A 22801-nucleotide genomic window follows, 5' to 3' on the forward strand; every position below is an offset into this window, starting at 1 on the left:
CCCAGTGAATGTTTGAAAATGTGTTAAGGAGCTGAAGGGAGTAGAAAGGTTTGCTACCACATAGGAAATGGAGAAGCTCTGACCTACAAAGCAAGCATTTTCTTTGCTTCGTGGGGCAGGATTTGGGAGATGGGGTGGTGAGGGTTCATTAGTTTGGCATTTTAACTGGAGATTCTTTTTCCAACCTACCAAGATTTTGTGGGTTAGTCAGCAAATGGAGAATTGTTTCTCAAAGTTTGGGGAGGGGGGATGGTAACATGGGAGAAGGAAGGAAAATGGCTCACACTTTTCCATTTTAGGTTTATAAACTCAAACTCTACCCCCTACACTGTGAGGTAGAGTTTGAGTTTATAAAGCTCCCACAAAAAATAATCAAATACCCCACTCCTTTGCTAACTGTTTTCTTTTAAAGCCTCTAAAGTTACACTCCTTAAACAAAAATCATTTGGGGGAGGATAATGGATAATGTTTTCCTGCTGGTCCTTATTATTACAACTACCCCTTGCCTTGCTCTGTCCACTGATTCAAGCAAAGACTAAAAGCTTTCCAAGCCAATCTCAATCCTCCTGTGTGCTTGCCTGTTGCTGGGAGAGGGAGTTCTACTTGACGCAGTTGATTTTCAATCGTCCTTTCTCCCCACTGATGCTGGGCAACGTGGTATTGGTGTAATGCCACCAGCACGGAGCCTAGGCCAGGAGCCAAGGCAATGAACAGCCTGCTAATTAATTGTTCACATTTCTCTCCAGACCCCCTCCCCAGAACAAACACTGTGGAAACAGGAGGCAGCTGTTTCTATGCAGCCCTCTGGAAATTTGAAGCAGAAGTGGTTTACTGCCCGTGTTATGGTTTTACAGTGATGGCAGTAAGGGCTTCTGGTTGCGTGAAAGAAAACAGATTGGCTTTGATATGGGAAAAAAAAAAAGATTGCTGAAAGTAATCTGAGCCTGATGCATCCATTTCTACCCATCCAAAAAAACCCAACAACAAAAAAAAGCAGTGTCTATGATGCTGCCTGTAGTAAGTGGAGAAATAGCGACCTAATTTCTAGGCAGGAAGAAGGGATTCATGTTCAAAACACACACACCAAGCAACTACTGTAGATACTGTTTCTGGTAAAGCTGTGTATATATTCATTTTCAGTTCTGAGGCAGGTAATACTCAGAGCTGGTGGAGTTTGTGCATCTTGCACCCTTTCTTGCACATGTACACTTGTGTGTCTTTATTTACGTGTATAAATAAGTTAAGAGATTATTTACATCACTGTACAGAACAGATCTAAACTCAGTTATCAAAATGCATACACCTGCCAGTGGATCTAGCCTGTTAACACTTTGCATTTCATCTTCAAAGCACCCAACAAACATTAATTATTTACCCAGGCAACTTCCCACTCACCAAAAGGATTAAAAATAACATGCAGAGTAAGGTATGGAGCTGAGGGAGTGCAGTGTGTTCATAAAAAGGCAGCTTATTGTATATCTCTCTCCTGCCACGAGCACTGTAGATTGATGCCTTTATAAACTCTGCAGTCCAAGTGTAGGAGTAACCCTTTATAAACTCTGCAGTCCAAGTGTAGGAGTAACCCTTGTTAACACCAACTTGGCAAAATAGGGAAGTCCTCATTCAAAAGCAGATGATCCGCTCTTCATTTTCAAAAGCTTTGGCCTCTTCTTGGCTTATCAGGTTCCCATTCAAGCTGGAGAAGTACAACAAAAGGGGTGTGAGCGCAAGTAAGGTAGTGACTGTTGCCCATCTTCTATGTGCACCATCTTTGATGCAGAGGTTTGCAATGCCACGTGGGCTGCACGCTTCTCACCTGGGAATGGGTGTTATGCTGGATACAGCAGTGCTGTTCCCACTGCACATCCAAGGAACAAGGCTTTTCCCTCAGAAACAAAACCTGAAGACACACCTGAACTTGGCATTGGAAACCCAGCTGTTTGCAATTCAGCAAGCAGCACAGAGTTGACAAAGGCTCTTACTGTGCACTGGGCTGGTTTAAAGATATTTAAAGTCTCCAGACAACATGGGAAGAAAATTCTGTGAAGTACTCAGGCATTATAAATGTGAAATGACCGATAGCAAAATTTTCAATTCTGGCTATGTAAAGATAATCTAAATTGATACTTACACCCCTGAAAATGAGCAGCCTAGTTAAGCGCTGTTCTCAGAAATGTTGAAATCCATTAAAGCATGCAGATTTATGAAATTACTTGGGTTAATGAAAGCCTCTGAACATTCAGGCCAGAATCAAAAGACAGATTTCAGTCTGAAGATTCAGAATGATCTGAGGGGGAGTTGATGCCTCTTCTGCAGTCGAAAGCTGACAGTGGCTTTTGGAAAAACTACCTCTTCCACATCTCCAGGGAACACACTAGTCAGACAGTGAGTCATTGTCTTTCTAAGCAAGAATTCAGTGTCCTTTCACTAAAACAAATATATATATATAAAAATAAATTTCATGTTCAATAATAAAGCAGCAGTGCTAAAACCAGCTCAGTTCTATTGACTCCTGAGCGCTCTGAGGTGAGGGAAGGAATGTGGTATTTGGCTTCCTGCCTTAAATGTATATATGTGACTATGTGATGCCCACCTAATCTAAAACAAACAAATCCTAAAAAGTTAATCTCCCTGTAGCTTAGCACTTTCAGTATGTTTGGAGCACCGCCCAAAAAAGTCCGAGCACAAATTCTGAGAACCAGACTAGTAATACTGATTAAAGATAACCATCTCCTGCTCGTTTGGCATTTAGGTCCTGAAAAGCAGTTGTTTAAAAATAAAAACAACAAGCAAAACTTGGTCTGTAAATTCAGGCCCTGATTCTGCAAACACACACGTTCTGAAAATCAGTGGTACAAAGAGATGTGAACCAAGAAAACCGCCTGACATTCATAACACACAAGAAAATGTTTCAATGGCAGTGGCTTTTTACCTGTTTGAAATCCACAGCTGGAACTACAACCCCTGCCTTGCATAAACTTGCTCTGAATTTTTTAGGTTGGGAAGTAGTAAGGCCAATAGGGTTTTAAAGGGAAAGGAAGTTTACAAAGTGACCCTTTGAGAAAGGGACCTTTACCAGATTTCTTGAATAGTTGTGTTCTCCTTGAGAGCTTCGCTGAGGCACTTCACCCCTTTGGCTGTAATTTGATTCTGGATAAGCCTAAAAAAAAAGGCATTTCATGTCAATCTAACATGCAAACTAATTTGCAGCACATGCACATCCTATGCTCAGCTTGACATCAAGGAGCAAAGCTGTCTTTGCTCCTTGCACAAGAAAATTACTGTGATTTTATCTGTGAGAATGGTACACAGTATTGGTCAAATGCCCCACATGCACTTTCAGAAACAGAGCTCAGAGTATTAATCTTTTCCTTTTACTCTTGCATGTAGTCCCATTCTGGAGATACTGAGCAATTTTAATTACACAGCTGACAAATTTCCACTATGTTCACTAGCGGTATGGGATTGTGGTATTTAGACTGAGACAGACAAACCTCTCAGCTCTGCTTTCTTACTAAGAAGACTGTGAGACATTTTTAAGTGATGTACAGAAAATTCTGACTACAGACCCTGTGTAGACCTAGAGTTTTAGCAGTTATGATCTAGAAGCTGCCAAATCCTCCAGTCTTGTTTATCAGACCAACAAGATCTTTGAAAAATAAAGCACTGGTTTTGACTCTGATATGAGCAGGTGCAAGTCCTAGTGAAGCCAACTTACCAGCTACAAATTATGTCTCATCTGAGCTTAGGGAAGGAAAAAAAAAACATACGTAAGATCCTCAAGTAGTGTAACTGATGAAGCAGTAGGTAACTCTTACTAACCACTGTAGACCATCCCACTAGCTAAAGATGAACAGAGGCCACTCATCAGCATGAGTATAAAAATACTCATCAGCCTAGCTTAATTCAATACTCACCTTTCAGTCTACCATGGTGAGCCCCACAGCTGTACCATTCCATGTGACTGGTTGCATGAATCCCTCAGGATTCAGGATGAGGCTGAAAATTGGAGTGTATTGAACAATCTCTTAGGGAGGGAGGGAAGGAGGCATTCCATTAAAGGAGTTTTTGCACTTGGTATATGAATCAAAATGCAAAGGGATCCAGTAGAATCTTTCAGCTACTGGAAAAAGACTTTAACTCGGCCTCAGGTTCAACTATCTATATAGGTCACCACCTTTTGGAGGTATCCACTGGTGCAATCAACAAAACAGGATATCAATTTGTCCACTGGCAGACACCCTTGGACAACACTGAGCCATGACAAAGACACTTATCTTGATTACTATGCCTGCTTTGGCTGGGCTAAGTTTTATGATGAATTCAACCCAAACTTCTCAGTGAATTATATCTGCAGCTGTGCACAAAGAAACCAAGCACTTCCCCCATTGTTTTTTTCATTTTCAGGGTGATGGGCACCACAGCTTCTGCTGCTTTCAAAAGAGGCTACGAGTACTTGGCACCCATGACAGCCAGCATGCTTCCTAAGGGGCTGGAACTAGGATTAATACAGGGAGTGTGCTAGAGTGTGGTCAGCCAAGTCTTTGGAAAGCATACAAAGGGACTCCATGTCTGATGTTCCCTTGGATCACTTGAAATGAATGGATGGCTATTTTTTTTTACAGCTCGCATCTGCCCAACCCTATCCATTTGCAACCTCTAGATTAGAAAAGCCAGTGCTTCGTTTTCTTAGAAGTGTAAGAAGTCTTACTGTGATTGCTAGAAATAATTCCTGGTTTCCTGGGTATTGATGTCTTGGAGATGAGTGTCTTGCATCAGTTTATTGCTAGCCCAAAAAGAAAGCATAGGGCAAATGCGACACATATCTAATTGTGTCATGCAGGTTCTTGGTTGAAGAGTTACTTTCATAGCATGATGATAAACAAAAAGAATTGTAATAACCTTATTCTATTCTAGCTGTTTGCTTGGGGTTTTGGTTTTCTTTTTTTTGAAACTTTTGATTTTGAGGCCGGTACTGTTCCCCTAATGAGAGATGAAATCAATCATTAGTTTGAAAGTTACCATGAACAGTTTGAACTTTTCCCTGTATGGAAGCAGGTTCCAAATGCTAGACAACAGCTTTATTAACTTCCTGTTAGAACTGTCTACAAGCAGTCAGCTGCATCCAGACCTACACAGACTTGGAAGGTGCAGCTTTAATGTCGTGACTGCCAAAGAGCCTGTGCCACTGTGGAATGTAACTCACCATAAATGCACCAGTTTCTTGTTGACCTTTAGCATCTCTGCAAAACTCATTGCTGCCTCATCATCCAGCTCGTTTTTAGTCAACCTAAGTGGGAGAGAAAATGTTCACTTAGGATGTTGACATTATTTTTCAGCCCCCTGTTTTTGCAGCTTGTCTGTGACTTAGCTTTAGACAGCCAATGGGGGATGTGTTGTTCCTGCCCTGAGCAATTTGTAAAGGCTGGACACAAAGAGATATTGAAGAGAAGCCCTGGAGGTAAAAGAGACAAGAGTATCAGATCTTTATTTCTCTGAGCAATGTTCTAGTGACACTTTCTCATGATGCTTTAGTGTCTAAAAGGTGAATGAGGTGTAATGGGAAAAGGTACAGACAACACTGTACAGGTGCAAAAACTGACGACAAAGAACTTGACTTCAGATGATGGAAAGCAGAGAAGATGGGGAAAGCAAGTTGGAGGGAGAAGAACGAGGCATGACACTGGGTCACTGGAATGTATCCCAAAGGACATGTGCTGCTGATCCATTACCCATGCCCACATTCTTCCAAAGGGATATCTTATAGCTTGCTGATAGGGAAGGCATAGGGGATGAGGGCAGGGAGAGAAGGAGGAGGGAGAGTAGGAAGGGCAATGGGATTGGAGGACATAAACCAGCATTTTGCTCTGGAAAAGGAAGCAGAGGAGAAAGAGACCACACTGTCAATTACCAGAATATCCTCACGGAGTTGTTATGCTGCATGGCTTCAGCAATACTTTTGCCTCCCTCTGTTGTGATGCCATTGAATGCAAGACTGTGAAATAAAGATACAAATGTCTAAGAAGCAGCACCACTTGGCTCTCCCACTGCCAAATACAAGGGAATATCCTGGATGATCTACTTCCCAGATGTACAGCTCAGCATTTTGTGTGTTTCAAAGGCTCACATACTTCACAAACCAGTGAGCCCTTACAACTTATACAAGTGAGAGCGGTTCACAGTCTGCAGCCCAAGTGCAGGTCTTTCATACAGTCCAAAAGGTTTGCTATCAGTGAGTTGTGCTCTTGGGGCCGACAGGAGAGTTGCACCCAGCAATTTTGAGAGTTGAGGCTCTGAACAAGGACAAAGAGTTGTGCTTAGCAGTACACAGGTTTTTACATGCATTTGTCATCCCTGTACGAACTGGGCACTTTGTCTGTTAAGTCCTTCAGGCATCCAAATACTTCATTCTTCCAAATACACCACCTTCTGCTGTGTATGGAGAGATGAGCTTGTAAATGCTTTCCATTACAAACCACAAACATTTCTTAGTCTGCCCTTCATTCTTTGAATAGACATTGGCAAAATCATCCAGTTAAAGTTATGCTCTGGGCTTTTGGAGTTCAAAAAGCATCTCCCTCCTCAAAATAATGCAAGGCCTCAAAAAATATAGAAAGGGGAATCAAGTAGAGCAATGGCACAAGTATGTATTGGCATGAGTCCCTCCTAGCTTCAGCTTAAACTCGATATTCTCAGTCTGTCATGCCTGGGCCTAAAAATGGCAAATAAAGTAAACTGATGTAGTAGGGATTACCTTCCCTTGGTCTTCACATAAAGCTACCACAGGTGCTTACTATGAATTCTAATCATGGAGCAAGATTAGCCAGTGGGAGATAAGAAATGAAGCCAAGAGCAAGTACACTGCAGAGCAGAGGATTCACCTTGCACAAGTGCCAGCAAACCCAAGCTCGAGACAGCGCAGTTACTCCTCTTTATTTCTGCAAACACATTCATCAGCATATTTGCTCTTGTCTGAGAATCCCTGAGCTCTGATTCAAGTTCAAAATGTTTTCTTTCAAGGCTGATGCATCTGGATGGATTGTGCAATTATGGGAAGATGGCTATTTCAGATGGCTTTTAAGTTTAAATATATCTAGGTCACTGCACCTGTTTAGCTTTTAATTTTTAAGCTTGACTACCCGCTTGCAGAAAAGAGGACAAGGCACCAGCTCTGAAATCCCTGGATCTGAAGTGGCAGCAATAAACTCTCCAGAGATCCCCAAACTCCCAGAGTATTTCTGAAGAAACTAGTGCCATGTGCCACCTTGTGGGGAAACTAAGGAGCCTTGCCTGCTCCCTCACCGTGGAGGCCAGTGGAACTGGGAGACAAATAGAAAGGGTCACCATGAACCCAGTGCTCCAGCTGTGTGGAGGGACTCCAAAACATCTTTAAATCTTTAAATCCCTAGCCAGCATTTGAAAGTTTAGTAGGGAATGGACTGTTTAACACACTGGTTTCTGCTGTGCTTCCAACCTCACCTGTGTTATGGCTTCCAGAAGGCTGGTTTGAAATCCATCCCTGACCTCCAGTGAGGATGACATTTCACTAGCACTGAATGTGTGGTGGTGTAGCTCCACTGGAGCACAAGATGAGCCCAAATGTAAGAATGTCCCAGCCCCTCATATTATGGCCTAAAACTTACTTTGGTAAGAGCCACTGCACTCTCTCAACAGAAACTGTTAATACTGAGCTCACTGGGAACCCGATTCTGACAGCTGGTGCCTCCTCCTGCTATTGCTCCCAGATCAAAATGGCACCCACTGACCATGTGCCTCCACAAACGCCAGGACTCTGTGCAGCATGAGGGGAGGAGGTGCACATGGAGGAAAGGATGCCTGTCATGTGGTATTTTTAACTTGCCTAAAGGCTGCACAGGCCTTTTTGACAGAGTCTGGCCTCTCATTTGCGCCAGGGACCTCTTGGCTGCACAGCAAAGGCTGCAATACCAGATGGCATTCCAAGCCAACCCTTGGTGGGAAGAGTCATTGCTTCACAGCAGGATGGAAAAGCCACCACTAGACCGAGCTTCCTGGCTCTGCCGGTGTTTTACCTCACGTTTGTTAACCTGGGGTGGTTCCTCAGGGCCTCTGCAAATGCCTTTGCTCCTTCATCTCCAACTTGATTACCCCACATCCTAGTGAAGAGAGGAGAACATGCGATATCAGTTGTGCTGCCCTACTGACTCTTGGCAATGCATTCTCCCTGTTTCTCTCCCCTCCCCTCCTTCCTGATTACTTCACAGTCTTTCAGGCTTGTGAGGAACCTGGCAGGTACCCTCCCCACTGAGGCAGGAATGTTCCACTGCCTGCACATTGCACCAGTAACCTCTGCTGACTCACCAGCACCCTCAGGCCACAGCACAGAGGCAGCTCTAGGAGATAGCCTGCTGCAGCAGGAATGCTTTCAGGATCACCTTGCTGCACACTGGTAAGAAATAGTATTTCCAATGGCAAAACAACCCTTGATTACACAAGAGGTATTTTGTGAGAGAAGGTAACATGGTATAAGCTGGAGAGATTTGATCAGAAACGAGGAGTACCTGTTCAAATCCCTTCTATGCAGACTAACCACTTTGAAAATTCATCCTGTTTTATGAAGTTTGAAAACACCTCTGCTGAGGTCTATGTTGTTGGGTTTTTACAGGGATCCTGGCTTGTTGACTCAGAGCCACACTCAGCTTATGGGTAATTAGTTGGCAGCTCTTTTAAAATCAGTTGAGCTCTGTGGTATCTAAACACACAGGCTTCCAGTAAGTTCCCCAGAATTTCCTTGTCCTTCAGAGCCAGCACAGTTTGCTATTTAAACATTTCTGTCCAAGCTATCCTAAGTCCATTTGGAGTGATCATCTCCTCCACAGGGAGAAAATAGGAGTCCTTCACTGAAATTACAGCAAGTAGAGCACAGCAGACACAGCTATATGGAAGTGTGCGGGTTGCTCATTGTATTTGTGAAATGTTGTAGAACAACAAAATTAAAGGCCAAAAATCTGATTGTACAAATCCAACTTCCATGTTTCATGGCTACTGTGATTTTCACAATGGCCAAGCAGAGGTTTTAATTCCATGTATTCAAGTACTGAATTTTAAGAAATGTGTTCTCCTGTACAGTGAAAAGAGAAACTGAGATTTGCCACAAGGGAAAAAAAAAAAAATCAAACCTAGCACCTTTCCTGAGAAACAGGGCAGGAACTAAAGGTTTGGAGTACATTCAGACCTTTCTCCAATAACAGCACTTTGCAGTTAGGCAAAGTTAGCCTAAGAGAAAAGGACTATATGAATTCCCTTTTATTCTCCCAGCTCACAACTTCATCAGGATGTGATGCAGAAGGTTTGACAGGTTTAATAATGACACTCAATAACTAGATGCAGTGCCAATTGTCATAAAACCATACAGACTTAAAAATAACCAAGTATCTCTAGAGGAGTTGTGCTGCAATAAAGAAAGTGGCTAGCTCTACATCCTGTCCTCTTGTTTGTTTGTTTCTCCTTCAAGGTTCTGTCAGAACAGTGAAAAAGAAAAAAACAGATGCCAAAATTCAAACCAAACATTGTGTGAATGAAGAACAACAAAGCAGCCCTCCTTTTCCATGGAAAATGTGGCTATGCTTCTATACTCATTTGTTCTAATGCTGCTGTTGAGGAGGGAAGGAATAGAAGGAGGAAAGAAGATAAGCATGAAAAAAAGAATCCTAAGGGATTTACAGGTGCCTGGCCAAGATTAAGCCCTAACTTCTGCTCTTTAGCACTCAACTTACCCAATTTCAAACATTGTCCTGCTCTTCTGGATGGCCTGGGCAAGGCACTTCCCTCCTTCGCTCGTTATTTTATTTGCTCCTATTCTGCACAAAGTACAGAAATTGATGAGGTGCATCACTTACAACAGTGCAGCTATCAGTACACCAGTTCAGAAAGCCACATGAGTATTTAAGGCTAATTAACTCTGGAGGTTACCTGCAGTTATCAAAGATTAACCCAGAGTGAAAAAAATACTGCAAGCACTTGACCTTTGACCAAAAGACACAATTTTATGTTGTCTTTTGCATATTTTGCATGTCAGCCCTCCAAATCAGAAGTACTGCAGTAGAGTCTTGGGTTTGGTGCTCAGTATGTTAGAAATGAGCTTTAGGAACTCGGGGCAAGGACCCCAGCCTTGTTTTTAACATAATTCATACTATCAGCAATTGCTACAGAGCTCATGAATTACATGCAGCGTGTTTCATGATGCCACAGGGAACAGAATATTTCTTGACTGTGTGTTTCCAGAGGAGACTGCAGCTGATAGGCACAGACTGCAAGAATTTCAAGTCCTTCTGTTGTAAGCACAGGCTTTAGGCAGTGGCATAGGTCAGTGCAGCAGTCAGTCACCGGCTGGCATTTTACACAAGGCCTTTTCTGTTTTTGGCCTACGTGGATATCAAATGGGTGGAGTTCAAGGGAGAGATAATTGCATATAGATTGATTTAAAGAACAGACCAAACCCCCAACCCTCCCCCACAACCCCCAAGCCACTACATTTACATAAAACTGTCTTGTTTGGCTGACTTTGGGCACATGAATGTGCACTCTATCTCAAAATAATCTCTAGGGTTACTATGTAGCCTGAAAGCAACCATCTTTCAACAGGCTTTTTTTTGTGAAAGCTACACTAAATAAGCAAAGCAGTGTCAAAGCAGTGAAAGAACTAAGTGCTCCTGGGTTTCAAAATTCTGCAAAAATTTCAAGTAGGAAGGATATGGCCAGAGCAGGGTTTCAGACCAAGTCAGTGGTAGAACAAGGACTAGAACCCAAGAGTCCCTGGCTGCCTGTTCCTATATTCCCTTCAAAAGCTGACATTGCCACAGTTACCTCTGGTTTCTGCTGTGGTCACAATTAAACCATTGGTTAATGATCTACCTTTACGTCCAACCAATGTGCACGGCCAGACACTCTTATCTGGGGAAGTTCCAGGAACTAAAGGGAACAACTCACCAACAGAATTTGGGGGATTCCAAAGTTGAGGTATGACACCAGCACAGCCTGACCCCAGTGGCCCATAAAAGATCAGACACTAAAAAGCTTGGTACTAAATCCAAGGGAATTTGCCTGCTGGAAGTAACTGCAAGGTCCATACACAACTGAAGCCTTGCTCAGGTGCTCAGACTGGATTTAGGCAAAGAACAGGTCTCATGCACTCCTTTAACTCACTACTGTATTCCAGAAAAGACTGTGGATTCAAGAGTTTCACCTACTGCCATCCACTGCTAGACTACTGCAAAACAAATATACAGCTGCAACCTAAATTATATTTTATTTCAAATACAATTTTTGTCTTTATTTCTACTCCTCCTCCCCTTTCAAGCTGCTTAACCTTAATTAGGACAGTGTAGAAAGGAAAAAAAATCCAACATACTTAACATATTCCAGGCTTGAACACTCTTCAATTAATTTTGCAACATATTTGGCTCCAACATCAGTGATTTGGTTGTTGTATAAGCTTAAAGAAAAATCACATTGGTAAAAATAGGTTATTACTGCCGTTAAATATTTACAGCTTGAATGTTTTATGATGCAAACATAGCATCTATCTTTTCTGTGCAGCTTTGTACATATTCACAGTTGCTTGTATTTCTATTTTGATATATAATTCATATTGTGATGGGTTAGATATAAAATATAAGGAGACCAGACTGCAAATCATGAATATTTATATAATTTTTAAAATAAATGGTCTCCACAAGCAAACAAAGCTTCCCTTTATTCCTGTGCTAGTACAGAAATAATATTGCCAGAAGATAAGTCAAAAGACAAAACACCATAATGTACTTTTGGTCTTTTAAAAGTCATAAAATCCCCTTGCAAATATTACTTAAGAGCAGATACCTGAGGAGTTGTACTTACATTAGGTCACTGGAGGAAAAACAATTCTTAGTATTCAGGTTCACCTTTCAAAAAGTCATTTTTATGTAGCTACTTAACCAAAAGCAGGAAGTCAGAGCTAATGTGCCTTGCCTTCCAGCTTCAACTTCATTAAGAACTAATTAGCCTCTTGAAAGAAATTGGTATCATGAACACCACACTTGAGACTGCATTTTCCTGACAGCAGTCTCTACCAAGCTGTATCTGCTTTGCATAGTTGAAATAAATCAGTTTACAGTGGAGAAAACAGCAGGCTATAACTACACATGTGCTCTTGCTTGCAGTCTATCCCTTCCACAGCAGAAGACTTTCAGTATAAAAATTAGCATGCTCACTTCAGTAACCTGACAGTGGTCCACACTGTGCCACAGAAGGGTTTGATGCCAGCAGGAGGCTGTGAGGGAGTGTGATGTGAGAGGAAGCTATGGTCCTTGTCCCAGTGAACTGTCACAGAATCATTTCTGACACAAAAAGCTGCTTTGCTTAAATGAGGAGGTAACTGTAGTTTCCACCTCACCTCTGCCATGTCAGTACTGATAGCACTAGAGTTTTATTTTCTAGTATCACTGCTGAGTGTTTTGTCCCAGCTGGGTACGTACCCCAAGAAAGACACAATTTGGTACTTGGAGAGTTCTTCATACAAGATCCTTACGCCGTGATCTGTGACCTGATTTACACTGAGCCTGGAAAGAAGAGAATGAAAAGTCTGAATCAATACATATGAGAAATGTTCATAACCTGTGAGTTAACAAATTCCTGGAGGCCTATGCATTTTTCCCTGATATTTTAACAGGTCCTTATGCCACATATTAAAAGCTCTTAAGGGAAATGTGAGCTCACATTCATGTGGCTCACTCCAAAACTGATAAAAATCAGAAAGCCCCAGATCTCCTAGGTAATGCTCTGGAAGCTGTCCATAGAACTGAGAACAATAAAATGTAGGAAGTCAGACTCCAGCTAAACATTTCACCCTCCTCCTGTGCTTACTGTGATTCCAGGAAGAAAGTTTGCTTAACACCCTAGCAAAAGCAAGCTGTCCAAACTACTAGTCTTGCAATCTTCTCTCCGAGTACTTAGTGAAAGCCAGGCATATTGAAAGTCACAACACATTCAGGCTTCACCAAATAAAGGTTGTGAAAAGCCCTGGCCAGAAAACAGAACTGTGCTCCCATGGGTGTGCTAGATGTTTCTAATTTTATTGTCCCAGCCAGACACGAAACAAATCAATATCAGTCATTCATAGAATAAAAATGCTTCTTCTCACAGTTGTTTTGGGGTGGGTTTTTTGTTGTTGTTGTTGTTGTTGTTTTGGGATTTTTTTTCCTAACTTCTCAAGATCTTTCACCTTCACTAAATGGACAGGTTCAAGTGAAGCATTCCAATTGCCATCAACCACATTTTCTGGGCAAAGCTGTCCCTATGAAAACATTTTGACCACATTTAGTTTGCACACAAACTCAGTAGCTGAAGATTTCCTGCTGAGAGTCCTTTATCACCAACAGCCTCCCTAGCCTTTGCTAGTTAGCAACCTGGTCCCTTTGGAATGCACCAGCACACAGGAGAGATCAGCCAATTTCTACAGATCAGGACAGCCTGCTTCTTTGAAAGGGATAGTTAAGTTGTTGGAAACAACATTTCCTGACCTGAAGAAATTGCTCATTAGAAATAAAAGTTCCAACATCTGAAGATCCATAAAGGGATCCTAAAAGGGCAACCTAAAAGACTGTTTTGGTGCTGGGGATGGTGTTAGGATCACACTGTGTATGGCATGATCACATGAGCGGCACAAAGACTGAAAGGCTGGCCTTTTCTTCTTTGTTTTGTCTTATGTACATATGCATTTTCCCAAGGAGTTTCCTTATTGCTTTCTCCTGGGAAGTCAGTCAATTTGCAAATAACTGGGGAAAAAACCAAGAGTCACTGGCTTTGATTTATTTCTAGGGGAAAACAAGGCAAGCCACAGCCAAACAGGAGGAAGAAAACAATTGTTAAAAAAATTCTCATGAGGCTGAAGGAGCTTTAATAAAGATATATATGAAGTTCCCGATTTTCTGCACCTAAATGTTTGGACAAATAAGATATAGCTACATGGTACAAGCTCAAAGGGCTGGAGGTGAAACAATCTGGCCTATGATGTTAGAGGTGGAGTTAGTTCTCCCTGTTCACACCAAGCCATGTCCTCCCTTCACATCACCTCAGTGAAACACCACATCTGAAGGCGTAAACTACATGCTTTCATGGATGTACATGATAGTTTTTGTCCTATGAAAGCCAGACATTTTGACAGGATGCAAAAGCAAGAAATTCAGAGCTTCTGATCAAGGGTTATTGTGAGTAGGAGATCCTCCCTTACCCCTTATGACCAAGGGCAGAGATGGCCTCAGGCAATCTTCAGATAATGGAGGATGCCCTTATGTTTCCTTTTTCTCTTTAGCACCTTCTCTCATAAAAGTCCTCTTCTGAGAAAAACAATTTGAGATGGAGCTAACTAAACCTACAGATTTAAACAGTCTGTGCTTCTAAGGATTTCTTTCCACCCTTTCCATTTTGGTTTCCAAATTCACAGCTTCTCTCTGCTCCTGTGACTAAATGAACAAAGATTTCTGAAGATCTGAAACATTAATTTCCAGCAGCACTAATCCTCCTCTTTCTCCACTTGCGAGATCAATTCCTTCAGCCCACCAGTTTGTGGAATAAATGAAGAATATGCAAGGACCTGCTTACATACAAAGACTCCTACCTGATCACTGCAAGCTTGCTGAAACAAGGTTGCAGCTGTTTTATTCCATAGTCATTGATGTTGTTGTTGTCCAAATCCAGAGCCAGGTGCTTTTGGAAGTGGTGCAGAACAAAGGAAATGGCGCTGCAGTCAGCAGAGCAGGCGTTGCAGTAGGCCAGCTTGATGTAGTTGGCGTGCATGCGGCGGGCTGCCATCCTCCCCACCTTCTCACTCTGAGTCTCGTACAGGCACCTCAGCATCCACACAAAGTTGGGCTGCATCTGCACCTGATTGTAGCTTTTAAGCCTGGACCGAGTGTAGCCTTTCAGGTGGGATTTCATGCTCTCCCCAAGGTATGTGATGAGTGTTTTTCTCTTTCTCTTAATGACCGCGGGCGAAACTAAATGTCTGAAGAGCTTCTGCCTGGGTCCAGAAAGTAGGCCACAAAGAAACATGTTGGTAAAATTAAAGTGTTCTTTATTTTGGAAAGGATCCTCCCCTGCTAGTTGTTTCTTCAACCAGGGGATACGAAGGCAAGTAGGCTGGGCAGTCTCCAGGGAAGAACATTCATTGAAAAACTCAAGTAACTCCTTCGTACCCACCTTCTCCTCCATAACTAAGAACAAAGCTGTGAAAAAAGACTGAAGGGTTATGTGCAAGAACTCATAAGTGGCCTCACTGTCACAGCCACTGTAACCTTTAACTGTCCTGAGAAAGCCCAATTGCAAATCTTCTTCAGAGATGTTTGCTGAGAAGACTTCCCCCTGCTCAAAGATAAAGGAAGAGTTCTCCATCCCTTTGTATGCCATTTTACCCAAAGCTAGAAGACTTTCCTTTCTTGATTTGAACATCTCTGCTTGGCTCCTGATATTGCTCTTCAGCAAACTTGTTTTCACAGATCGGTTCAGGTGGACTTCAATCATGAGCAAAAACACATCTGTTAATGTAACAGAACTGTCTGGAAGCTCGTGGCTGTCAAACATGGAGTGGAAGTGCTCAAAGCATTTAAAGATAATCCAGCAAAATAAAGGCACTGAACACAAACTGCAGAGATTTGGGTTAGCTTCCAACTGGTTTGATACCAGTGCTCGTCGCTGCTCATCTTTGAAAAACATAGCTGTGTATTCCTTCAGGTTATTCCTGGAGAAACCACGGAGCAACACTTTCTTCCTAATGATGTTTTTTTGGATCTCAGTTCCTGTCCTGGCGGTAAGAATTTTCTTGGACCCCTTAAGAAGCTTTCCTCTGAGAAGGCTTACGAGCAGTGCCAGGGGGTGGATGGGTTCATTGGGTGAGCATATCTCAGGTACGCTGCTGAGATCAAAATTGGAATAGATCTCATCAAAGCCATCAAAAGTGAAAAGAACTGTATGAGGGAACTGCAAGATGTGATGGAACACTTCTGTGGGGTCCTGGTCTGGGTAGCAATTATATTTGAAGAGCAGGTCTTTCAAACATATGGCTTCATCTTCCTTGAAAGAGCTAAACATCCTACATCGAAAACGGAAGAAAAACTTGGCCCCTATGTCCAATTCCTTCCTGGCCCAAAGGCTTTGTATCTTTTGCAGCAAGATGGATTTTCCAATTCCTGCATCACCGTAGACATAAACAGTCTCTCCATCTTCATTAATTAGCCCAACTGCATCATCAAAAAGGGCTTCTAATTGACCCACCTGGCCAAGACTCTCATTGGTAAAATTGACCAGCTCCATAATACTGTTGGAGTAGATTTCTTCAAGCAGCATCTCCTCCTTCTGAGCGTACAACATAAAAAACTTGGAGTCCCGTCCCAGTTCATGTCTGAGTTTCTGGCAATACCTGCTAACTAAAAAGACAGTGAACTGTTATTGAAGAGACTATTATTTAAAAGCCTATGTATACAATGACCCACCTCTCTGGGAACTCAGAGGGGGTAATAATCAAAAGTAATTCTAATGTTGAAAGGGTTCTTTGACAGATTAATTCTATTTGTGCTGCCATCATCACCCACTTGGGAAATTCAGGTGCTAAAGAAAGGTCACATGTGAGCCACCGCTTCCTGAAAGCCAATACTGATGTTGCATTGGTTTAAGGGGCTGCTATCCTTCAGCTGAGACTCAAAGCCAAGCCCCTGACCCTTTGTTAAAGGCTGCTTAACTCTCTGCAAAGGCTTGTTGGAGTTGTTGGTCACTGATTTCACTGTACTTATATTCCAACTGCAGTTCTATCAGGTAGGTGGTTATTCTTTCCTACCTTCTTTAGTCATTTATGTTATTGCAAATAGAAGCCATGCATTTTAGAAACCTAGTACCAGGCACCTCAAAAGATTTTTTTAAGATGACAAAAAAAAAAGAAGAGAATCTCAGTTATTGCACAACGTTGGCCTGTGGTTTTTTTCAACAGAAATTTTGCTTCAGATGGGGACAAAGTAATTCTTATATTTATGTAGTATGGAAAAACCTCTCCAGAGGAAATAATTTCTGCAATATTTATACTCTGCTTTTTAGGTTTGCTAAAAACGATCATTCAGGATGACAGTAATTCTGGTTGGAAGGGACTTCAGAAGGTCTAGTCCTACCTCCGGCTGAGAACGGGATCACTTCTGACATCACATGAGATTACTCAGGGCTTTGTCTAGTTGGACCTTGAAAACTCCCATGGAGACTGCACAGCCTCCCTGGGCAACCTGCCTCATTGCTTGACTGTTCTCATCATGAAATACTGGCTAGTCCAGGGCCAACACACGACAGTGTTGCTAATAAATTGCAGTAGAGGCCTAGAAAATACTACAGCTGGCAGGTGGTTCTGCCATTGTGTTACATACCCACAAACAAATGCAGAAACAGCCTGAGTTTAACAAAACAGGATGTAATTTATCAACATCATCCTTGTGTTATACAGGGGATATAATTTGGCTACCACTGCTAGCAGGCACATAGTTATTTTCCCTGGCTGTGCTTTCCAAACCTCTTACTCTTCTGTCACTTGGTTGGAGCTTCCTACATAGCAGGGTAGTTCTAAGGGAAGGGATAGAGATGCATGACCTTACCTGGATCTGTATTTACCACAGGTTTACTACAAATATTCTCTGAAGGCTTGTAACCTATTTCATCCAGCCAAGGCTGAAGCTCATAGTAAGCATCAGTGACTTTCTGCAGGACGTAGACGAAATATTCCGAAATTTCTTCTCCCTTGCTTTGAACCAGGTCTAGAATTTTGCGAACCTGAAGAAACACCACAGGAAAGATCATTAATACACAGCATTTTATCACTTAAATAATAATACTTGTTAATACTTGTAGTACTTGTTAACTGCTTTAGGATCCTTTCTGGACTGGAGCAGGGGACCAGAATCAAAACTGGTGCTTCAAAAAGGTGAAATCAAAATCCAGCTCTGAATTGGAACCACCACAAAACTCAACTGCCGTTTGTGTTTGGATGCTGTGAGAGAGTTGGTTCTGCAATTTAAGGTCTGAACTTGTAGCTCAATCACACTAACCAGAAACAAAATGGATAAATACCACTCCTCAACAGGGAACCCAAAGGATTTCCTCAGCTTGGCTAGATAGTGTACTTTAAATCCTGTGCTGCTTAAAATGAAAATAGAGGTGGTTTCTCAGTGCCCTAAACTCACCCTCTGTTTTTAAATACTCTAGTCACATTTGGATTTACCTCAGGATACAGCCAGGTCCAGAGCAGGATAGGCTGAATCCTTCCCTGGATCTTCATGCTGAGCCAAAACCCTTCAACTTTTCCTTCCAACACAGCAACTCAATTCTCGAGGCTCTCTCTGTACAATGGCCCTTCTGCCTGCACTTATTACCAAAACTAACGGCTACCAGGCAGTGGCTGGAGCAGTTCAGCACAAAGTGTCACCTCTACGGGCAAAGCAGAGGGTGATCTCTGTGCACCAGTACAAAGCAGTCCTAGTATAAAACCCTCTGCAAGACAGAGCAGTCATCTGGAGACACATTTTGAATGTTGGGATCCCCTTGCTAGAAATGAATGAAGAATGTGGTTCTAAACCAGACAAAGGGTTTCCAGAGACTGTGGTCTCTTGTGAGCTTAAATCAGGGTGATGTACACACAGCACAGCAAACATATGGAGCATTTTTTTTGACAATTTTTATGCTCTAAAAAGCAATTTTATGCCTTCCAGAGAAGCTCCCACAGAGTCCACTTACACTACTGTGGCCTGCTCTCTGTCTCTGCTTAGACTCCTGATGCATGGCCTCCCCCTCAGCCTTGGTACAACAACCATGCATATTATTCTGAACAATAAGAAATTGAGATAATCATACAGCGTGCATTTATTCAGCTTTGACCCTATACACAGTGCGAGCACTGTGTTACCATTTCAACATGCCAGCAAGAATGATTATTTTATGAAAATCTGCACTGTTGGTGAAGTCCAAGGTCTTTGAATTTTTTATGGTTTGCCTGCCCCTAACTGACAGGGTTCTGAAGCTGCCTGATTGGTTGGTCTGGGAAAAAATCTCCTCAGCTGTTTCAAGTTATGATGCAAAGACCAACTGTGTAAACTGTAATTTTCTCCTAACGAAAGGAAATAATTCTTGCTACTGATGTCCAAAGATGAATTAAAACCCCAAATATGCCAGGATACATCAATTTTCCACAGAAACATTTACAACGTCCATAGGTCTTTAAAGAGAAAGGAAGGTGTTCATACAGACAACAAACAATCATTGACTTCTAAAACAACATTTCGTTTCTGTCTCTCCTAAAGCAGGATGATCTATCCCACAGCATCCTAAAGCAGATTTTCCTTGCTATACTCTAACAACCATGTGGCCACCTCTTTATCAGAGGACAAAGCTGCAGCTGGGAGGGACAGAACAGCAATTATCACCCTGCTAAATTCTTACAGCTGCCAACGGGCATAACCAGCAGTGCCAGTCGTGCTGGAAAGGGATGTGCTGGAGACACTCAGCCACGGAGAACAGAGTGGGAAAACTCCAAAACAAGAAAGATTAGAAAACACACTAGATGTAAAATTGTCAGATGAACTCTTAACCAAAAGCTTCACTGGCTAGAGAAAAAAAATGATACCTTATCTGCTTGAGTAGGAAACTGGACAACGATCTCTGCATCTTCAGTGGAGAAGTAGTCATTCTTAATCAAGTTATCAATCAAACACTGCGTGTTTCGGATCCTACCGACCAGAAGCTCTCGGTGAACCTTCAGCAAAGCAGTGAAGGACTGAGGGCTTGCTACTGGAGGTTTGTTCACAGAAATGTCCACATTAGCACAAAGTTGGCCTTCCATAGTTGAGATACCAAGAAGCTGCTCCACCAAGCCTCATCTTTGAAAAACTGTCCGTTTGTAGTGACAGGTCAGCTTGGATTTAACTTCAGGCAAACAAGAAATCTGTCCTTCACATCACCGAGCCTGGAAAAAATAATTGCACAGAACCTCAGTTTAAACCTTATTCTATGCATATACATCCTTCAATTAGACATCACAGAATACTCCCAAACTCTGTGTAGTATCATGGGCAACTTCTTAATAATGTTTCTTCCTTGGGTACTTCCATTTATTTATTCAGGTTTTGAAAAATAAAATATCTACAACAGGCAGTCTACCTCCTGTACCAATATTTTACTCCAGCTTGCCTCAAACACCACCACTGGCATCTGCCTTATTAATTGCCTGTTCCTAATGCATAATTTAGTATTTTTTATTAGCTTTTCATGTTTCAGTAGACAAAGCAGGGCATCTGTCCAAACATAATCTGGACAAGGAAATAAACTGAATAAAATTATACTTCATAGCAATTAATTTTGTAGGAGGAAATAATTTATAGCAGCAATTCACTCTGCTTTTTCGTTGTTACAACAAGAGACTGTATGAAGTGCTGCAAATATAATAACTGTTCGTGAAAGCAAGACCTTCTCAACTCTGAGGCAGTTTTAGCTATACTAGGGAAAAGAGTTTAGCTTCTAAGGACACAAGGTTCATCAATACCAGGAGGGAGGTTATTTTGAAACCATACTCTTTATCATGAATGCCCTCTCCTTGTCTGCAAATATATACACAGTGTATATACCCTTGTTCTCCAAATCACCTCTTGGGAGCTCTTTTTAGATGTCCATTTATTCCTATTTTTCTCTACAAGGCATAAAGCAGGAGGAATCAGGATCAGACTGCTCTCTACTGTATTACTATAGCAGGGCTTCTTGTAATTTTAGCCAATGTGCCCACCATATTGTAGGCATGAAGTTATACTGAAATTACAATTCAACAGTAAGTTCATTTACGTACTATTTAGGTACAAACTTGCACATACAATTTCCCATGCAGGAAGCTAATTTTTTGCCAAGATCACAACTGAATCACCTTCACACAGACAGCAAGAATCTGCATGATCAACACAAATGACTGACAACACCCAGTAACAATTAAACCATACTGTTGTTTCATCAGGTCAAGGAATATCTGGAAGAATGGTCTTAGATTCTGATTACAGTCATATTAACAAAACTGAAAGACAAAACCCTTCAACAATTCTGTAAGTACGCCAACTCTGCTGCTACAAAATTCTCACAATTTCCCAAGACATTTGCAGTGATGGTAAACTTTCTCAAATGCTCCCCAGCATTCCCCTGTCAAGCTATAACTGAGCCCTGCCAGCTCACAGGAGCTGCTACTGGAATAATCTGCTACAGCTCCAGACCTGCTACTGGAACAATCTCGCTTCTATGGGTTTTCTACATCAGAAGCTGCTGTCTGCATCAGTGAAGCTTCTCTTGCTTGATGCTCTTGTCTTTCTCTTGCTTAAGAAAGACAGTTTATGCTACTGCATATTAGTGATACTAATTATCTACACTCAAACTAGCTGGGCAAATCAGCTTAGCCCCTCGGATTTCCCAACAGGTCCCAACTTATGGTTACTGACCTGCATGGATGCAGATAACTACCTTAAGAGTTGGGCTCTCCAAGGGCTGAGACCTGGCAAATCCCCAGCACAACTTCTCCGGGTCACAGCCAACTCCCAAAATGACAAAACTGTTTCCAACAAACGGAATGTAACCAAGTGATCTTAATTTCTTACCACACCAGTAAATGACTGCATCTACTCAGACAAATCAAGCTTTCATTACCCCATTCAGATGACCCACCCAAGGAAGTGTCTGATTTCTGAGTCACTCAGCTTTCCAGAACCCACACTGGCACATCTCTTTGTTCAAGAAAGCTTATTCTGTAAATGAAGACCGAGCATGTCGAAAACTTCATTTAGCTTTAAACTGTTGTAGGTTTTAGTTAAAGAGATAGCATAATCTTAAAACATGAAATTAAAATATTAACCTTATTTTTTCAAGATACTGCATCCACCCAACATTCCTTGATTGCTTTGGCTATTCTAGGACCACATTATTCTAATGCATTTTCTTTCTTCCTAATTTTTAAGAACTGAGACAAACCTTTGGAAAACCATAAGAATGAACCAACATGGTGTCAAGTGTACAAAGCAAATAGAAGTATTTTCTTCACTGTTTCAGTTCCATTTACAAAGAGCATAAGAAAATAAAGAAGAAATACAGCAGCAAGACAGAACATGAAAAACATGGAATGACCAGAAGGTCTCAAAGATGTCTGTCCTGCATCTGACTATGTCCAAGTCAGTACAAATCATGTTTGCTACTGGAAGGGGTGTGCATACAAATGCTGCAGGACAGAGCATGTTCCCTTTCACACAGGGTGATCTGCAGGAGAATGGAGAAACAAGAAACCAAGCAAAAAGGAATATGAAGTGAGGCTAAACATCAGGGAGAAAAGGAGAAAGAACAAAAATGCCAAGCAGGGAAGTCAGGACTGGGAATATGAATTCTTTGCATTATGACATACTCAGTGATATTTTCAATGAAAATACTAAATATAATGCAAAATCCCACACCATCCAGTACTGGAGTACTTAGTACTTTTTATCAGTCCTTTTTAATAAGAAAAAATGGAAATTTCCACTATTCACAGACTAAGAAAATCCATACTAGATGAAGAGCTGAACACTTCAAATAGTGCTGGAACAGAAAGACTTCCTGCTACATGTATTCATAGCAAAATGTATCAGCTGTATGAAGAAACTTGACATGTATTATTCTGTTTCACTAGAGCTTTCTTTGTGTTGTTGGGGGTATTTGTGCTGTGGGGTTTTTTTTTTTGGTGGTGTTTTTAAAAACATGAGGCCAG

At 41.7% G+C, this 22801-nt stretch overlaps 1 protein-coding gene across 5 annotated transcripts; it reads right to left on the reverse strand.

Moving 5' to 3' along the window:
- Positions 1 to 1106: 1106 nt before the first annotated feature.
- Positions 1107 to 21162, reverse strand: NOD1 (nucleotide binding oligomerization domain containing 1). 5 transcript variants are annotated; one of them, XM_068205550.1, is made up of 12 exons: positions 19664 to 20821; positions 17643 to 17817; positions 14636 to 16439; positions 12495 to 12578; positions 11390 to 11473; positions 9756 to 9839; positions 8052 to 8135; positions 5912 to 5995; positions 5207 to 5290; positions 3077 to 3160; positions 1594 to 1696; positions 1107 to 1557 (listed from the first exon to the last, which is right to left on the reverse strand). In XM_068205550.1, exons 1-11 carry the CDS (start codon positions 19877 to 19879, stop codon positions 1624 to 1626), a joined length of 2856 nt encoding a protein of 951 aa, XP_068061651.1. In that variant the 5' UTR covers positions 19880 to 20821; the 3' UTR covers positions 1107 to 1557; positions 1594 to 1623. The 5 variants fall into 5 exon arrangements, 2 of the variants coding, with proteins under 2 accessions (XP_068061651.1, XP_068061656.1); XM_068205555.1 differs by lacking the exon at positions 8052 to 8135 and having other exon boundaries at positions 19664 to 20837; XR_011004266.1 differs by lacking the exons at positions 1107 to 1557; positions 1594 to 1696 and having other exon boundaries at positions 3095 to 3160; positions 5207 to 5455; positions 19664 to 20843.
- Positions 21163 to 22801: the final 1639 nt, after the last annotated feature.

The sequence above is a fragment of the Anomalospiza imberbis genome, chromosome 1, assembly GCF_031753505.1.
Source record: "Anomalospiza imberbis isolate Cuckoo-Finch-1a 21T00152 chromosome 1, ASM3175350v1, whole genome shotgun sequence".
In the NCBI taxonomy this organism is placed as follows: domain Eukaryota; kingdom Metazoa; phylum Chordata; class Aves; order Passeriformes; family Viduidae; genus Anomalospiza; species Anomalospiza imberbis.

Bases quoted from the DNA above. Each gene is read 5' to 3' on its own strand.
- NOD1 (XM_068205550.1), bottom strand. From the start codon at position 19,879: ATGGAAGGCCAACTTTGTGCTAATGTGGACATTTCTGTGAACAAACCT. The intron at 8,136-9,755 runs GTAAGTTGAGTG...TCTCTTCACTAG, and splicing joins AGGACAATGTTTGAAATTGG to GATGTGGGGTAATCAAGTTG. The intron at 5,996-8,051 runs GTAAAACACCGG...TTTATTTCACAG, and splicing joins CCCAGGTTAACAAACGTGAG to TCTTGCATTCAATGGCATCA.